Below are 16,020 nucleotides of genomic sequence, written 5' to 3'. Positions count from 1 at the left end.
AATAACTCAACAAAGTCTGTCAGGTGATGCTTTTAAGTAAAACATGGCCTGGGCCAATCTTTGAATAAAACAGATCTGAATTTTATCAAAGTTTAACCCTTTTAACATTCAGATTACTTTCTCAAATGTAATGCTTTTTATTCACATTATTTTCAATTAAAAATGCATCATCTTGTAGCTTTGAGATTTCAATAATGTGATTATATATTTTTAGAATGACATTGTTGAGTAGGTGTGAGATGTTGGATCTGGCTGTTTTGAATATAAATCAGGTAGAATATTTGGGCTGGATATGGCTGGTTTAAATACTAAAGGGTTAAACAAGCTATATAAAGTTGTTTGTAGATAAAACAGAAATGCAGAATTCAGAATCAGACACTCTCTTCTAGAAAACAGAAACGTATTTAGTCATGAGTCAGAGCATGTAGGTTATAATTCTTAATGGTAATATTAATTTAAGATAATTATTTGAAAGGTAGTTTAAGAATAACAACAGAATGTTAACTAAGATGGAGACATAATACTGAAAGTAGAGTCACATAACCCTTTACACTAAAGGCACAAGGCCTGAAATTTTGTGGGAGGGGACTAGTTGATTACATCAACCCCAGTGTTTCACTGGTACTTAATTTATTAACCCTGAAAGGATGAAAGGCAATGTCAACCTTGGTGGAATCTGAATTCAGAACATAAAGACCAACAAAATGCTGCTGAGCATTTTGCTTAGCATCCAAACAATTCTGTCACTTCACTGCTTTAGTCACATTTATAATAAAATTCATTTTGACTGAGACTTATGTTTCACCTGACAGTTTATTCACCAAGTTGGCTGAATAAATTGCAGGAGAAACTTAAGTCCAAGCCTAGGTGAATTTTATTATAATTCTTAATGGTAGGGCAATGAACTGGCAAAATCAATCATTAGCATACCAGACAAAATGCTTTGCGACATTTCTTTTGTCTTTACATTCTGGATTCAAATGCTGAAGAGGTTCACTTCGTCTTTTGCCCTTTCAGGATCAATAAAATAAGTACCAGTCAAGTATTGGAATCAATATAATCAACTAGCCCCCTTTCCCTAACTATGCTGGCTTTGGATCAAAATTTGTAAGAATTATAGTTCTGGCACGTAAAAAACACCATTTTGAGCATGGACATTGCCAGTACCGCCTGACTGGCCCTTGTGCCTGTGGTACGTAAAAGCACCCGCTACACTCTCGGAGTGGTTGGGCATCCAACTGTAGAATCTCTGCCAGATTAGATTGTAGCCTGGTGCAGCCATCTGGTTCACCAGTCCTCAGTCAAACGTCCAACCCATGCTAGCATGGAAAGCGGACGTTAAACGATGATGATGATGATGATGATCTTAATCAAGTGTTTAAAGCTACAAATAACCAGCAATTAAGTGGAGCATCTAGACCAGTGACTCTCAAATAATGCACTGTGGTACAATGGTACATTGAAAGAATATCTAAGTGCACTGTAGAGTTTTAAAGTATAAATTAAAGCTTTAGAAAAATCCATACTAATGACTGAGTATCTTGAAAAATATGTTATTCATACTTTTGTTATACTCAAGTAGAATTAATAAGCCCCCTTCTATAGGCACCAAACCTGGAATTTTGATGGCAGAACTAATCAATTACAGCAATCCCAGTGTTCAATCGGTACTTATTTTATTGACCCCAAAAAGATTAAAAGCAAAGTCTATCTTAGTGGAATTTGAACTCAGAATGTAAAGACAGAAGAAATGCTGCTAAGCATTTTGCCTAGTGTGTTAACATTTCTGCCAGCTTGCCACAAAGTAATCAATAGTTTTCTAAGTTTATTTTCACTAAATTTTAAACTTACAACAGTTTTTTTATAAACATCCATTTGAAGTGCACCAGTAATTTTGAACTTTTCCTACAAAATTCCAGTGTACCATGATGTGAAAGACCATTAAGACTGTCAGAAATTTAATGGCTGATTTGTACGCTCTACCACACCTATCTTACTGTTTCGTGCTACAAATGAAGAGGAATCTATCATCTCATCAATGCAACTGCTAGAAATATTAGTCAAATAACCCTCATGTTATATCATATCCTGTTAGCTTAAAAAACAAAAGCAGGATAGATTGGATAAGTAGTTCTATGGTTACAAGTGGAAGAGAAGAGAGCAACATGATCATAAACATGTTAGTAGAGCAGAACATAAGGAGATGATGGCCTGGTTGTTGGGGTTTGGGAGGAGTAAGATGTACAGTGACAGAGATGATGGTCAGAGGTACATAAGGGTGCCTATAGTGAGGATTGACAACAATAGTGGGGTGCATCAGTGGCAGACCCAAAATGTAACTCAGAGGAAAAGGAGAGATAACAGAGGGCACAAAAAGGGGGTGGTTGGTGAAAAATAGTGTGGGAAGGGAGGATAATGAGAGTGAGGGATGGATGTTAATAGGGAGAGGTTTCAAGGGGAGAAAGAAGTAACTAGTAATGCAAAAGTGGGATGGGAAGTGAAATATGTGTTGATTCTGCTCTAAAATGATTACAACAGTTGATTAATGTTATGATTAAAAGAGCGATGGAGGGATGGGTGTTAGAAAGATAAGATGTGAGGAATGCTTGACAGGGTTAGGGTGCAGTATGGGCAGGTATAAACATAATGCTTTTAGGACCTTGCTTCTGCTGTGACAGACAGGACTTCTTGAACACAATGATTCACCACCATCTTAGTCCTTTGTCATCTCCTCTGTGAGGCTGAACATCTTAATATCAGCCTTCACTGCTTTGTCCCATATCTTCATAGGTCACTCTTTCCCACAAGTTTCATCCACTTTTAAATGACTGGCACTTCTTTATACAACTATCCTTTATACTCTTCTTTATGACAAGTTTGAAGATAAAAGATTGGTGGATTAATGATGTAGATAGAACTATGTGTTGCCAGCTGCAATTTCATTGCTTGCACTTAGGTCTAAGTCTCTTCTACCAAACCATTAAGCAGATTAAATGATTGTACATTTAGGTTTATTACTACAATAAATCCCTATTATGCAAGTAATAGCACATCTGAAAAAGGTAATTATATTCTATGTTTTGTGTTGTCTTAATGATATTTTATAAATGGTAACATAAGCAAATTACTGCAATCTTTAGGATATTCTTAGCCATGATATCATCTTAAAAATACATACAGGACCTTTTGAAGCCTTTAGTTCCATGTGCTTGATTCCTTTCTTTATTGGATCCATAAATAAAATTCTGCCATCCTATCAATAAAGAAAGGAAATATATATAAACATTAGAAACATTAAAGGTATACATATAAAATTATATACAGGTATACATACATACATACATACATACACACACACATATATGTATGTATGTATGTATGTATTTGTGCGTTGTTGTTGTTGTTGTTGACCATTAATATAATGTTTGAGTGATGCTGATAAAGCTAAATTTGAAGCATTTTTTCTTGTATGCTGCTGTTAAATATTTTTGTAGAGATGTGAAAGAAATTGAAGTCTTAAAAACAGTTGCTCAAATTTACATCTGAATGAATGGTGCTGAGGAAACTCAGAGTAATGACATCATGAACTAACAAGCATAAATTCACACACACACACACACACACACACAGACACACACACATACACAGATGTTGTTTGGCTAAATGGTTAAGAAACTCGTTTTGCAGCCATAAAGAATCAGGTTTGATCCCACTGGATGACATCTTGAGAAAATACTCTTTTCTAGAACCTCGTGTTGACCCATTGCTTGTGAGTGAAACTGAATAGATGGAAACTGTAAGGAAGCCTGCCAGATGGATTATTATACCTGTAATTCAAATGATTCAGCTTTGTCACAGAGTGTGTCATGCTGATTCTGTATGAGAATTACATTAAGGGCACACATGTCTGCAGAATGCTTGCCTACTTACACATTAACTCTTAAATTCCTGGAGTGCTTTCTCTATATAAATCTCTCAATCCTGTTAGAAACTAGAGATATTGATGGAAAGCAGTTAATTGCTCTTGTATGAATTTGGATGAAATTTGCTGACACAATATAATGATTGATGGTGTACATTACTCTTTACTCTTTTTACTCTTTTACTTGTTTCAGTCATTTGATTGTGGCCATGCTGGAGCACTGCCTTTAGTCGAGCAAATCGACTCCAAGACTTATTCTTTGTAAGCCTAGTACTTATTCTATCAATCTCTTTTGCCGAACCACTAAGTAACGGGGACGTAAACACACCAGCATCGGTTGTCAAGCGATGTTGGGGGGACAAACACAGACACACACACATATAAATGTGTATACATATATACGACAGGCTTCTTTCAGTTTCTGTCTGCCAAATCCACTCACAAGGCTTTGGTCGGCCCGAGGCTATAGTAGAAGACACTTGCCCAAGGTGCCACGCAGTGGGACTGAACCCAGAACCATGTGGTTTGTAAGCAAGCTACTTACCACACAGCCACTCCTACGCCTATTTGTGAATGTTTTTTTATTTGTTGTTCATTTTTACTTGTTGTCATATCACTTTCACCTCCCTAAGTATGTCGAATATAGCTAAGTTGATTACATGCAGATATTTTCACATATATGTACAAGATATTGATTCCTGGGTATCGATTTCCTGTCTTCTCACTGATTTTGCATTCCATAGTCACTGCATCTTGGAGAATGCACAGCTCCCATTAGAAAAGTTATTCTAAGATAATCCTTCATCTCTTCCATTAAAGTAATAAAAGCAGTATCACCCTGTTGAAGCACCTTGTAATTTCATCATGCATCCTCACAAAAACTTTTCAGGAAAAATTTGTAAGAAAATACACAACAGACTTTGATTTTTAAGTTCAAAGATTTTGTAGGGCCCACTTCACTAACAAAAGCATTGATGCAATGATCACCTACAGTACAGGATTATTCCACTCCTGCTCAGAATCAATAAATCTTGATATTACATAGATTGTTAGGGTGTACAGATGACACTTTAGTATCACTCTAATTATTTCCTCCAAGTACAAACTTTCTTTAATTAAAGAATAAAAAGTTTTGAATGGTACAACAATGCACTATAATATAAAAAATGGACTATATATTTGTTGTAATTTAGTTATCTATACTCCGATGATATTTCAGAATACAATTTCTTCTTCAGATCATCTTAGATGGAGTCTATGCTATAAACTGTTTACTAACGGCTTTTCTTTTCTTTTTTTTTTTTTACGGAAGATCTGAAGAAGGAATTGTATTCCAAAATATCATCGGACTATAGATAACTAAATTACAACAAATATATAGTTCATTTTTTTATATTATAGTGCATTGTTGTACCATTCAAAACTTTTTATTCTTTACAAACATTACACAATGTTTCAAGCGAACTACAACACTCTCTTTTCTTTAATTAAATCATTAATAAATAAGTAAAAATGTAGTGTGTATGTATGAGAGATGCCTAAACTTAAACACTCATTTAGAAAGAATGACAATAACAACATCAACAACAAAAAGACCAGAAAACATGTCAAACCTTCAGTCCCCAGAGTAAGAAATGATCAGAATCGATGGAATCTGTGCTGGATTCTGGAGATATTTCTACTGGAGAAGATATGAAACCAATTGATATGCATTGACTTATTTCGTCTGAGACAAGGTCAGCAGCTGGTGTAAGAAATATACCATTATTCCCAACAGACGAGCTAGTTAAAGATAAAAAGAAATTGAAATAATATATATCAAGTACCAGTTATATGCTGAGGCTGATTATATCAACTTTATTTTCTATTATGTGTAAGACTCAAGCCAAATACTTGTGCATCATGTATACTTACCATTGTTTAGTCTTGGTTAAGATATTTGATTGAATTTTCGTAATATTCCATACGGCCAAACGACATGCTGGATCAGATCTGAAATCAGATATGTGTGACCAAATTGAAATAGAAAAATAAACACCAAAGTAAAGGGTATAAATAATGTTTATAGATTCATCAGAAGACAGTGTATTTACCTCCTCATTAGTAAATATTGCATCATTTTATCTATATGTATAAGGAGTGCTGTAATTTATGGTAGTTAAACATTGGTAATGAATGCAGAGCTTCAGAGAAGAAAACAGAGAGAATGGAAATGAGAATGGCTTGGTAGAAGAGTATTTTCGAAAGAGAGAGGATGACCAACAATGAATTGCAGAGAATGATGGGAGTAGAGCTAGTGATGAATGTTGTGAAAAGAAATGGGATAAGATAGATGAATCCTGTGCTAAGGATGCTGAAATGACTGGATGGAAGGAGAGGTGGAAGTGAATGTGGAAGGAAACAGAAGAGGAAGACTGAGGAAGATAAGATGGTTAAAGATGGTGGTAGTAGAAACAAAGGTGAAGGGAGATGCAGAGGATAGCACAAAATTGAAAAGTCATTTGCATGAGGCCTCTAGGACGAACTCCTGTGTTGTTCTTTCTTCTGAGAGGATATTAAAGAAACCTGTAAAATGCCTACAGTTTTTCAAATAAAACATAAATAAGCTGTCATTGTCATACCTTGAAGTATAAATCCACAGTATATCAGTTGAAAGAAGCAAATAGACAAGATTCAGGTCTCTACTGTAACAAAATCCTGGAAGTTCTTCAAGAGGTGACAAACATGGAGGAGGAAGAATGGTACACAACTTTTTGTGACTTTTTTGGGCAAACAAACGTATACTGTAAAAAATAAATGAACAAATAATGGAACTGGTAAAGTTTTGAAAGTCTCTAAATGATGCACAATCTAGGTGCATATTTTAGGCAGTGTAATAGCAATAGAGTGAAGGTGCATGGCCTAGTGGTGAGGATGTTGTACTTGCAATCATCAGATCATGGGTTCAATTCCCATACTAGGTGGTGCGTTGTTTTCTTGAACAAAACACTTGATTTCACATTGCTCCAATCCCCTTTTTGAACAGGGTGGAATGCTGGCCTTCTTGCTTAGCCAGTGGAGTGCACCATTCAAAGGCAAAAATAATGTGACCAGTGATGTGTAACAACATCTGATAGTCTGGTCAGTTAAAAAAATAGCAATAGAAATAGAAAAAATATAATCACTATAATAGCTGCTCTTACTGAAAAATAGCTTTCTCTTTGTACAAAAGGCTAGCTGGCATGTAGAAATGTGTTAGTATCTTCTCAATGAATGCCAGTGTAGTATGTGATCTACATGCCATTGCAATCTACAGCAACTTAAATCTAGACTGGCTTGTGATAAACATTCAAAGTTTTGTTATAAATTTGCAATTATAATCAGAGGAGTGAGTTAAACATTTAAAAAATAAAAGAAAAAGAAAAATTTTTATTGATTTTTATTTCATACTAGAAACATGAATACTGTGACAATTTGTATACAGCACGGATATCATCTAAAAATGCAATAAAGAGATTTTTCTCATTTGATCTCAAAATCTTCCAACAAATGAAATCTAAATGAGATTGCAATGGTTGCAATGAAACACCTCTCATTTTTTTGGAGAAGACGAGTTTTAGCTTCTAGCTGCAACCGCTCAATGTTCTGCCTATGTGTTCCATCTTGACGATTAACATAGCTTTGCTGGTGGTTGACATTGGAATGGATGTAATATCTATTTAGATTCGAATATACCAGCCATTCATCTGAGTGGATGACAGATCCTGTTTGCACTTCTCTTAAGATAATTGGCTCTAGAGTAGCTCTGTTTCGTTTTGGAACATAAAAATAGTGACAATCTAAGCCATTTTTAAGTCCGAAGACCCATGAAAGATTTATTCTTCATCCATGATTTCTATTTTCACAACATCTGCCTCACTGTCAGTTGATTCAGGTCTTTGATCACCAGTAAGAAGATGACCTCGATTATATTTTCTTCTTGCAGCAAAACGTGCCTCATCTATCTGAACAGTATTTCTGACAGTTCCTACAATTTGTCCTCTGTTATTAAACAAACACTTTTGAGGAGCAGACTTCCCTGCAAATATTGAACCAGTCACATATAGTCCTCCTGCTCCTTCCAGTCATTTCTTCAATTAAATTAAATGAGTGATATTTTACAAAATAAAAAACCAGTTCCAAAATTTCACATAAAGTCAAGTTTACAATTGATTTTCCTATTCAAATCAGTGTAAAGGAAAAATATATTTCCATGGTCCACAGACCTAAATATACGGCATACCCTCTTTGTGCAGCAAAAAACAGAACTGGTTTCATGTCTTATTCTTCATTTTCCCACCATTTCTCCTCCACATTTGCTGCATGGATCAATATCTCCACATTCATCAAGGAGTTTATAGTATTGGAGAAGTTCTATTGCAGCTTCTTCATCTCGAATAACCTGTGTGTAAAATTCTTTTGTTCTCATCGCGACTTCTTTCAATGGGCTCAGGACTAAAAGTGTTTAAATCATAAAAGATTTTTTGGTTTATATACCAAACCAACCAGAAATAGATGAGTAAATAGATGAATTTTAAATGTAGATCACAAACTATACCATTTGAACTAATGTAGATATTAAGCTATACCAGAAACATGTATGTAGATCACATACTACACTGGCACCTCTCAATGTCAGTAGTGAAATGTGATAATCATTAACAGATGTACAAAAAGACTTCTTAATTTAAACATTTTTTGTTATCTACTCAGAAGTACATTAATGCTTACCTTCCATCATCTCCCACAGCCAAAAGTCTTGTGGTTTTCGGTGCAGTTCCATATTGTAATGACATGTGTGACACACCAGAGCGCATTAATCCCCAAAAGTTAACAAAGTAGTTAAGGAACCAAACAGAAATCTCTTCAGCTGTGCATGTGACCAATTGATTTTCATCAGTAAAAAACATCCACATGGGATTATTATTGCCAGACACAAGACAACTGAAATAAAATATTCTGTGATTTTATGAACCAGTAAGGAAAATACTGTCACCAAAATTGTTTCTATGAATAATTTAAGCTTTCATTAAATATAATTACAATTCTTTAATAAGAATTTAAAAAAAAAAAAAACTTGGCATAGCTTACTAAAAGTTGGAATAAACTGCAAGAAACTACGACAGATAAAGAAATGATTGAAGCGAATATGGAAGTAAAACTAATGAATGAAGATGTTGTTGATGTGTAGCCCTAGGTAAATTAGCCCTGATCAAGCAGATCTATGATCAAAGGTGTTCCAGCTGTGACTATTCTGTCATTTTATATATTTATGACTACATTGTTCAATATGCCTTCAATTTTTTAAGATGGTAGACTTTCATCGTGGGAGATTTGTCCGCTACTTCTCACAAGTTGAGCAACTAAATAAAGGTTCCTTATTAGCTTTAAGTGTGAGATGTGTGTGAAAATTTAAATACTGGCATTTGTGAAAGCTGTTACAAACATTCAAATGTTTATGAAAATATTCTTCACCATTCAAGAAGTTTTTTCTTAATTCCAGGTTGCAGCCATAAGCCAATATACATATAGCTATTAAAGTGAATGAGATAAAAATCTAGTTTGTTATATTTTCCCAGGCTTTTAAAGAGATTTGATATCTGTTTATATGTTTGGAAATTTTATAATTTATGATTTTATTATCTATGAAATATATATAAACTAGATTAAATGTAATGCTACAGTTGAATTTTAATTATTGTTGTTATAAAATAACTAAATATGGAAAGGATATTCTCCTCTTCACAGAAGAAAGACAAATAGACACACCAAGACGTAACAAAAGTATTTTGCCACAAAAAAAATACGAAAATATTTTAGGTTTGTAAGTTGTAAGGTATTGTTGCATCTCATTATACATAATTGGTTTTCATAGATATTTGAATAGGTTCATTAATATTGATGAATCTGTCCAAGGAAGATAAGGAAAATATTTTCACCAAAATTGAATCATTGCAAAATTTAGGCTTACATTAAATATAATTACCATTCTTAGATAGAAATAAAGATATTTGGAGTATTGTATTTATCATATGGCAAAACTGAAGTCCCCAAAAAGTCAAAATAAACTACAATAAACTACAACAGAACAAGAAATGAGAAAGAAGACTAAAGAGGTAAAACTAAGGAAGGAAGGTGATGTGTAGATACAAGTTAGCCTTGCTCAAGCAGGACTGATTTTAATCCACACAATCTCTGATGACACTTCATGATGAATGGATTAATGGATGGATGGATTTTAAACTGACCTACCAATAAAGACAATCCATTGTCTCTAGAGACCAAATTCTTATGGTTCCATCATGAGAGCTTGTTATGAACATAAGAGAGTTTTCCGGGTGGAGCTGAAGATTGGATACAGATCTTGTGTGTTCATGGAAAACATGTAGCAATCCACCAATTGAGCTCCAGACTTTCACTGGTTGAAAATAATTCATAAGCAAAATGTAAAATATTAGCATGTCATTTTCAATATTGTTACAGCCTTTATTATTATCATTATTGTTCTTCTTCTTATTATTGTTATTATTATTGTTATTGTTGCTGTTGTTGTTGCACACTAATTACTCAGTGGTTAGAGCATCAAGTTCACAATCATTAGGTAGTGAGTTCAATTCCTAGATCAGGCTGTGTGTTGTGTTCTTGAGCAAGACACTTTATTTCACATTGCTCCAGTTCATTCTTCTATAGAAATGTGTTGTGATGTCACTGGTACCAAACTGTATTGGTCTTTACCTTTCCCTTGGATAACATCGGTGGTATGGAGAGGGGAGAGTGGTATGCATGGGTGACTGCTGGTCTTCCATAAATAACCTTGCCCAGACTTGTTGTGCCTCAGAGGGTAACTTTCTAGGTTCAATCCCATGGTCATTCATGACCAAAGTGGGTATTTACCTTTACACTCTACTACCTACTCTCTCCTGTCTCTTACCACACCTATCTCCTTTCCTCTCAACCTCTTCACTACTGACAAAGCCCATTGAGGGAAAATTCATCTGGCATTCTTTCTAACCAATGGGACAATTTTCATCTGCTTCCAGTATATATTGTGTTCTAAACTCAGCATGCCCATAAGAAATATTGTCTCTGGATGAATATTGCAGTGAATTTGCCTTTCACAATATATTTGCATTAAGTATGACATATTGAAGACTTCTTTAATTTAATACTGCTTCTATTGCATATAACTGATGAAGAACAAATATTGAGTGATGATTGGCAGAGAAGACAGGGAAGGGTAGGTAACAACTGAAGATTATTATCTATGATATAGATTATCGTGATCCAAATTTCTGGAAGTTCATTCAATCTGGTTTTGCTTTGATATACTTTCAGTGACAAATAAAACAAAATTAACTGAAGGACAGAAATAACAAATATGTTTTCATCACACGATCAAAGAAAATATTGCTGGAATGAAAAACAAAAAAAAAAATATCAATGAACTCTACCTGTTGTGTCATGGGATGCAGTTATAATGACCTTGGCTTGTGACGAGAAACAACATCCAGTTATTGCCTCAGCATGGGCTCTGATGGAATGTTAAAACAATGTGAATAGACAATCAGAAAACATTTTTTTAGAATATGAGATGGAATAATTGCATTGCACATTGTAAATAGTTATGAAATTTCAGAGGAGATGTGGTTTCATTGTATAGGAAACTATCAGAACTGTGAATTTAGTTGTAATACTTGTGTATCTATAATCGTATACATTCCAATCAAGACCATCCCATTTTTTCAGACATAGCATTCCCAGATTTTATTATTCACAATATCCTTCTTTTGAAACAGTAAGGTATGGTTTGAGATAAACTGTTCAGGCTATTTCTAGCAAATTGAACAATTAGATAGAAGCTCTCTCATTAAGCCATAATGTTCCCCACTCAAATCCCATACCTGCTGACCAATAAAATTTAAGATGTTATTATCAAAACTAACTTACTTCTCTGTTTGATTGTTCTTTCACGACTTCTAGCTCAAGGTAAAATTTTAAGCTGAATTTCTTTATCTATACTCATTTCTACCACTTTTACAACATTATAATTCTTCCATAGACACACAGCTATAGACTGACAACCAAAGAAGACTTGCTTTGAGATAAATAAAATTTTGTAATTGTGGTCAGATGCTTCTTGGAGCTTTAAGTATTATGTACCCAAGTTGGAAGAGAAGTTACGGGAAGGTGAATAAAAGAGAAATGAAATGGATGGGTAAGTAAGGATGTGAGAGGTAAATGGCAGAAGTAGAGAGAGATATGCAGTAAGTGGTTAACACTGGTGGATACATGGTCAATGTCCCTCGATAGATTTACTCACAAGGTATTGGTTGACCCAGAACTGTAGTAGAAGAGGCTTGACCAAAGTACTGCACAGTGGAACTGAATTCTTAAAATCACATGGTTGCACAGTGAACTTCTTAACCACATGGCCATGCCTGTATTTGTATGTTTATACAAAATATTTCTATAAATCACTGTCCACTAACAGCACCGTCTGAGCGTGATCATTGCCAGAGCACGTAAATAGCACCACTTGAGCGTGATCATTACCAGCGTCGCTGGTGGCACATAAAAAAACATTTGAGCGAGGTCGCTGCCAGTGCTGCTGGACTGGTTCCTGTGCAGGTGGCACATAAAAACACCATTTTGAGCATGGCCGTTGCTAGTACCGCCTGATTGGCCCTCATGCTGGTGAACTGTAAAAGCACTCACTACACTCTCAGAGTGGTTGGCGTTAGGAAGGGTATCCAGCTGTAGAAACTCTGCCACATCAGATTGGAGCCTGGTGCAGCCATCTGGTTTGCCAGTCCTCAGTCAAATTGTCCAACCCATGCTAGCATGGAAGGCGGACGTTAAACGATGATGATAATGATGATGAATGATATAACAATATACACTCACCGTTCTATTCGATACAGAAGATTTCCCCTCATATTGTACACATGTACATCCATTTCAGAGCAGCAGTAGAGATGATGTGTGGTAGTATTAACTTCAATCCTTTGGACCCAACTTCCTCCAACATTTGGCAAAGTTTTTCTGGAAATACAAAAACAAAATACAATTTTAGAAAATAAAATTTTGTACCGGTCTTCATGATATACTTGTTATGAAGGGTCAAAGATTGCATAGGATAAACGTTGAATTCAAATCTGAGGATATTGGACTTCAGAGATGTCGGATAGTAGTTAAAATAATTTTAATCTTGAAGATTATGATCATAGGTTTGCTCCATGAGGACTGATTTAGTGATACACAAATATTGCAACTAAATTCACTGACCTAATATTTTCTTAGACAATGAAATACATCTCTTCTGAAATTTCATTACTATTTACAATGTATAATGCAATTATTTCATCCAATGTTTTAAAACACGTTTTCTGATTATCTATTTGCATCATTTTAACATTTTATCAGAGCCCATGCTGAGACAATAACTAAATGTTGTTTCTAATTGTAACTGCATTCCATGACACACCAGGTAAAGAGATTCGATCTGAGACTTGTGTGTTGAGAAACTGAGGCAGTAACCAAGTCACAACCGGTATGACAAAAATTTTGATCCCAAATAATAAATGTTTAAGTAAAGTTAACTGTCTGTGTGTTTTTAAATGGCAGAAACGTTAGCACGGAGCACAAAATGTTCAGCAGCATTTCATCTGTCTTTACATTCTGAGTTCAAATTCTGCTGAGGTTGACATTGCCTTTCATCTTTTTGAGATTGATAAAATAAGTACCAGTTGAGTACTGGGTCGATGTAATCGACTTACCTACCTCCTGAACTTGCTGGCCTTGTACCAAAATATGAAACCAATATGTGTCTTCCATTGTTGTGATTGTAATAATTTAAATCACTGTACAACTACACTCCACAAGTGTCAAAGGATTGCAATAGAGAAATTTTCACATAATCCTGTACGTGATCTTTACACTGGAGACAAAGAAAACTTTGGGAAAAATACCAGAAAACCTGAACTCCCAAGAAGATTATTATTTTATATGAATCAATAATATTATTGAGAATATGTATCAGCTGCAGTTTTGTTAAAACACAGGAAATGTAATGTTTTACAATAGAACAATTCTCAAATGATATTGTGAGCTGGTTGTTGACTATCAGAGAGATGATGCAGAGAAGCTTATCAGAAAACATCAGAATATTGAGTTTTTTAGAAACCGAAATATACAACAGCTGGTCAGAAACTGAAACTTTAAATAAAATAGTTACAAATAAAATGCATGATATTTACACAAGAGATTTGATCTGAAACTGTGTATTAAAACTAAAGCAATAGTATTATGGTAGAATTAAATTAACCATTCAAAATGAAGCATACATAAGTTATTATATTCTCTTGTTTTATAATCATTTTGTAAAACGGTGTATCAGGAAGCATCTCATAGATTTACAATGAAAGACCTTGATGCTTGATAACATAAGATATTACAAAATAATGAAGAAGAAACTCTGAAGAAGTAATAGTACACATATATTCTTTATATGGTAAAACAGAGATTTCATTATTAGAGATGGAAGCAGTACTAGTTTAAAACAGCATTCTGGATATACCATAGAAAGACACACAACTGCAGCATTTGTCTTGAGACTGCATCTCATTTCTTACCATTTTATTTTTTCACTTTTAACTGAATTTGTTGAGGTAGATTATTTTTTTTACAGTTGGCTGTTCTTCTTTTCATCAATCTTCACCTGTTTCCAAGCAAGGTCATATTTCACCATGGCTAGATATGCTTTTGTGGAGGATTGGGAAAAAACAACACACTTCTATAGGAATGCTTGCATACATGTCTATGTGTAGTCAGTATGTTGTTGTTGTTGTTGTTGTTGTTGTTGTTGTTGTTGTTGGTGTTGTTGGTGTTGTTGTTGGTGTTGTTGTTGTTGTTGTTGTTGTTGTTGTTGGCACTCCGTCGCTTACGACGTCGAGGGTCCCAGTTGATCTGATCAACGGAACAGCCTGCTCGTGAAATTAACGTGCAAGTGGCTGAGCACTCCACAGACACGTGTACCCTTAACGCAGTTCTTGGGGATATTCAGCATGACACAGTGTGACAAGGCTGGCCCTGTGAAATACAGGTACAATAGAAACAGGAAGATAGAGTGACAGAAAGTTGTGGTGAACGAGTACAGCAGGGTTCGCCACCATCCCCTACCGGAGCCTCGTGGAGCTTTAGGTGTTTTCGCTCAATAAACACTCACAACGCCCGGTCTGGGAATCGAAACCGCGATCCTCTGATCGCAAGTCCGCTGCCCTAACCACTGGGCCATTGCGCCTCCACTATGTATGTGTAGTCAGTATGTATAAAAGTAAGTATATGTGAGGGCACATGACCTAGTGCTTTGCACTCACAATCATGAGATCATGGGTTCAATTCCTAAACTGGATGGTGCATTGTCCTTGAGCAAAACACTTCATTTCATGTTGCTCTGCGATCACTTTGACATCTGACATGTGACACACCATCCACCTATTCAGGCAATGTTGATCTGATGGAAAGAGTGAGCTAATGCACAGCAAAAACATTTAAATCACTATTAACAAACCAGTTCTGCAGATTTTTCAGCAAGAAATTCCATCAGATCTGTCTTCTTTTACTCTACAAGAGACTGTCTGAATGTAATGTACATATATATTAGGTGCAGGTGTGGCTGTGTGGTGAGCAGTTTGCTTCCCAACCACATGATTCTGGGTTCAGTCCCACTGTATGGCATCTTGGGAAAGTGTCTTCTATTATATCTTCAGGCTGGCCAAAGCCTTGTGAGAGGATTTGGTAGATGGAAACTGAAAGAAGCCCATCATATGTGTGTGTGTGTGTGTGTGTCTGTGTTTGTGTCCCACCCCCACCACCACTTGACAACTGGTGTTGGTGTGTCTACATCCCTGTAACTCAAAGGTTCAACATAAGAAACCAACAGCATAGGTATCAGGCTTAAAACAAAAAACAAGTACTGGGTCATTTGACTAAAAAATTCTTCAAGGCAGTGGCCCCAGCATGGCCAGAGTCTAATGACTGAAACAAGTAAAAGATAAAAAATACACAACACACACAAACAC

The 16,020-nt window shown here is 35.3% G+C and overlaps 1 protein-coding gene across 3 annotated transcripts in view; it reads right to left on the bottom strand.

The window, feature by feature from the left end:
- LOC106881343 (uncharacterized) overlaps positions 1 to 16,020 on the bottom strand; it is a 152,710-nt gene that overhangs the window by 83,399 nt on the left and 53,291 nt on the right. For all 3 annotated transcript variants that reach the window (XM_052966923.2, XM_052966924.2, XM_052966925.2), the window contains 8 exons: positions 12,845 to 12,982; positions 11,392 to 11,471; positions 10,193 to 10,358; positions 8,672 to 8,884; positions 6,544 to 6,705; positions 5,837 to 5,914; positions 5,536 to 5,704; positions 3,179 to 3,253 (listed from right to left, as the gene is read on the bottom strand). In XM_052966923.2, coding sequence (XP_052822883.2) covers positions 3,179 to 3,253; positions 5,536 to 5,704; positions 5,837 to 5,914; positions 6,544 to 6,705; positions 8,672 to 8,884; positions 10,193 to 10,358; positions 11,392 to 11,471; positions 12,845 to 12,982 — 1,081 coding nt within the window. The remainder of the gene's footprint in view (positions 1 to 3,178; positions 3,254 to 5,535; positions 5,705 to 5,836; positions 5,915 to 6,543; positions 6,706 to 8,671; positions 8,885 to 10,192; positions 10,359 to 11,391; positions 11,472 to 12,844; positions 12,983 to 16,020) is intronic.

The sequence above is a fragment of the Octopus bimaculoides genome, chromosome 4 (assembly GCF_046866305.1).
Source record: "Octopus bimaculoides isolate indiv1 chromosome 4, ASM4686630v1, whole genome shotgun sequence".
NCBI lineage: Eukaryota > Metazoa > Mollusca > Cephalopoda > Octopoda > Octopodidae > Octopus > Octopus bimaculoides.
This window is presented reverse-complemented; position numbering and strand designations above follow the sequence as displayed.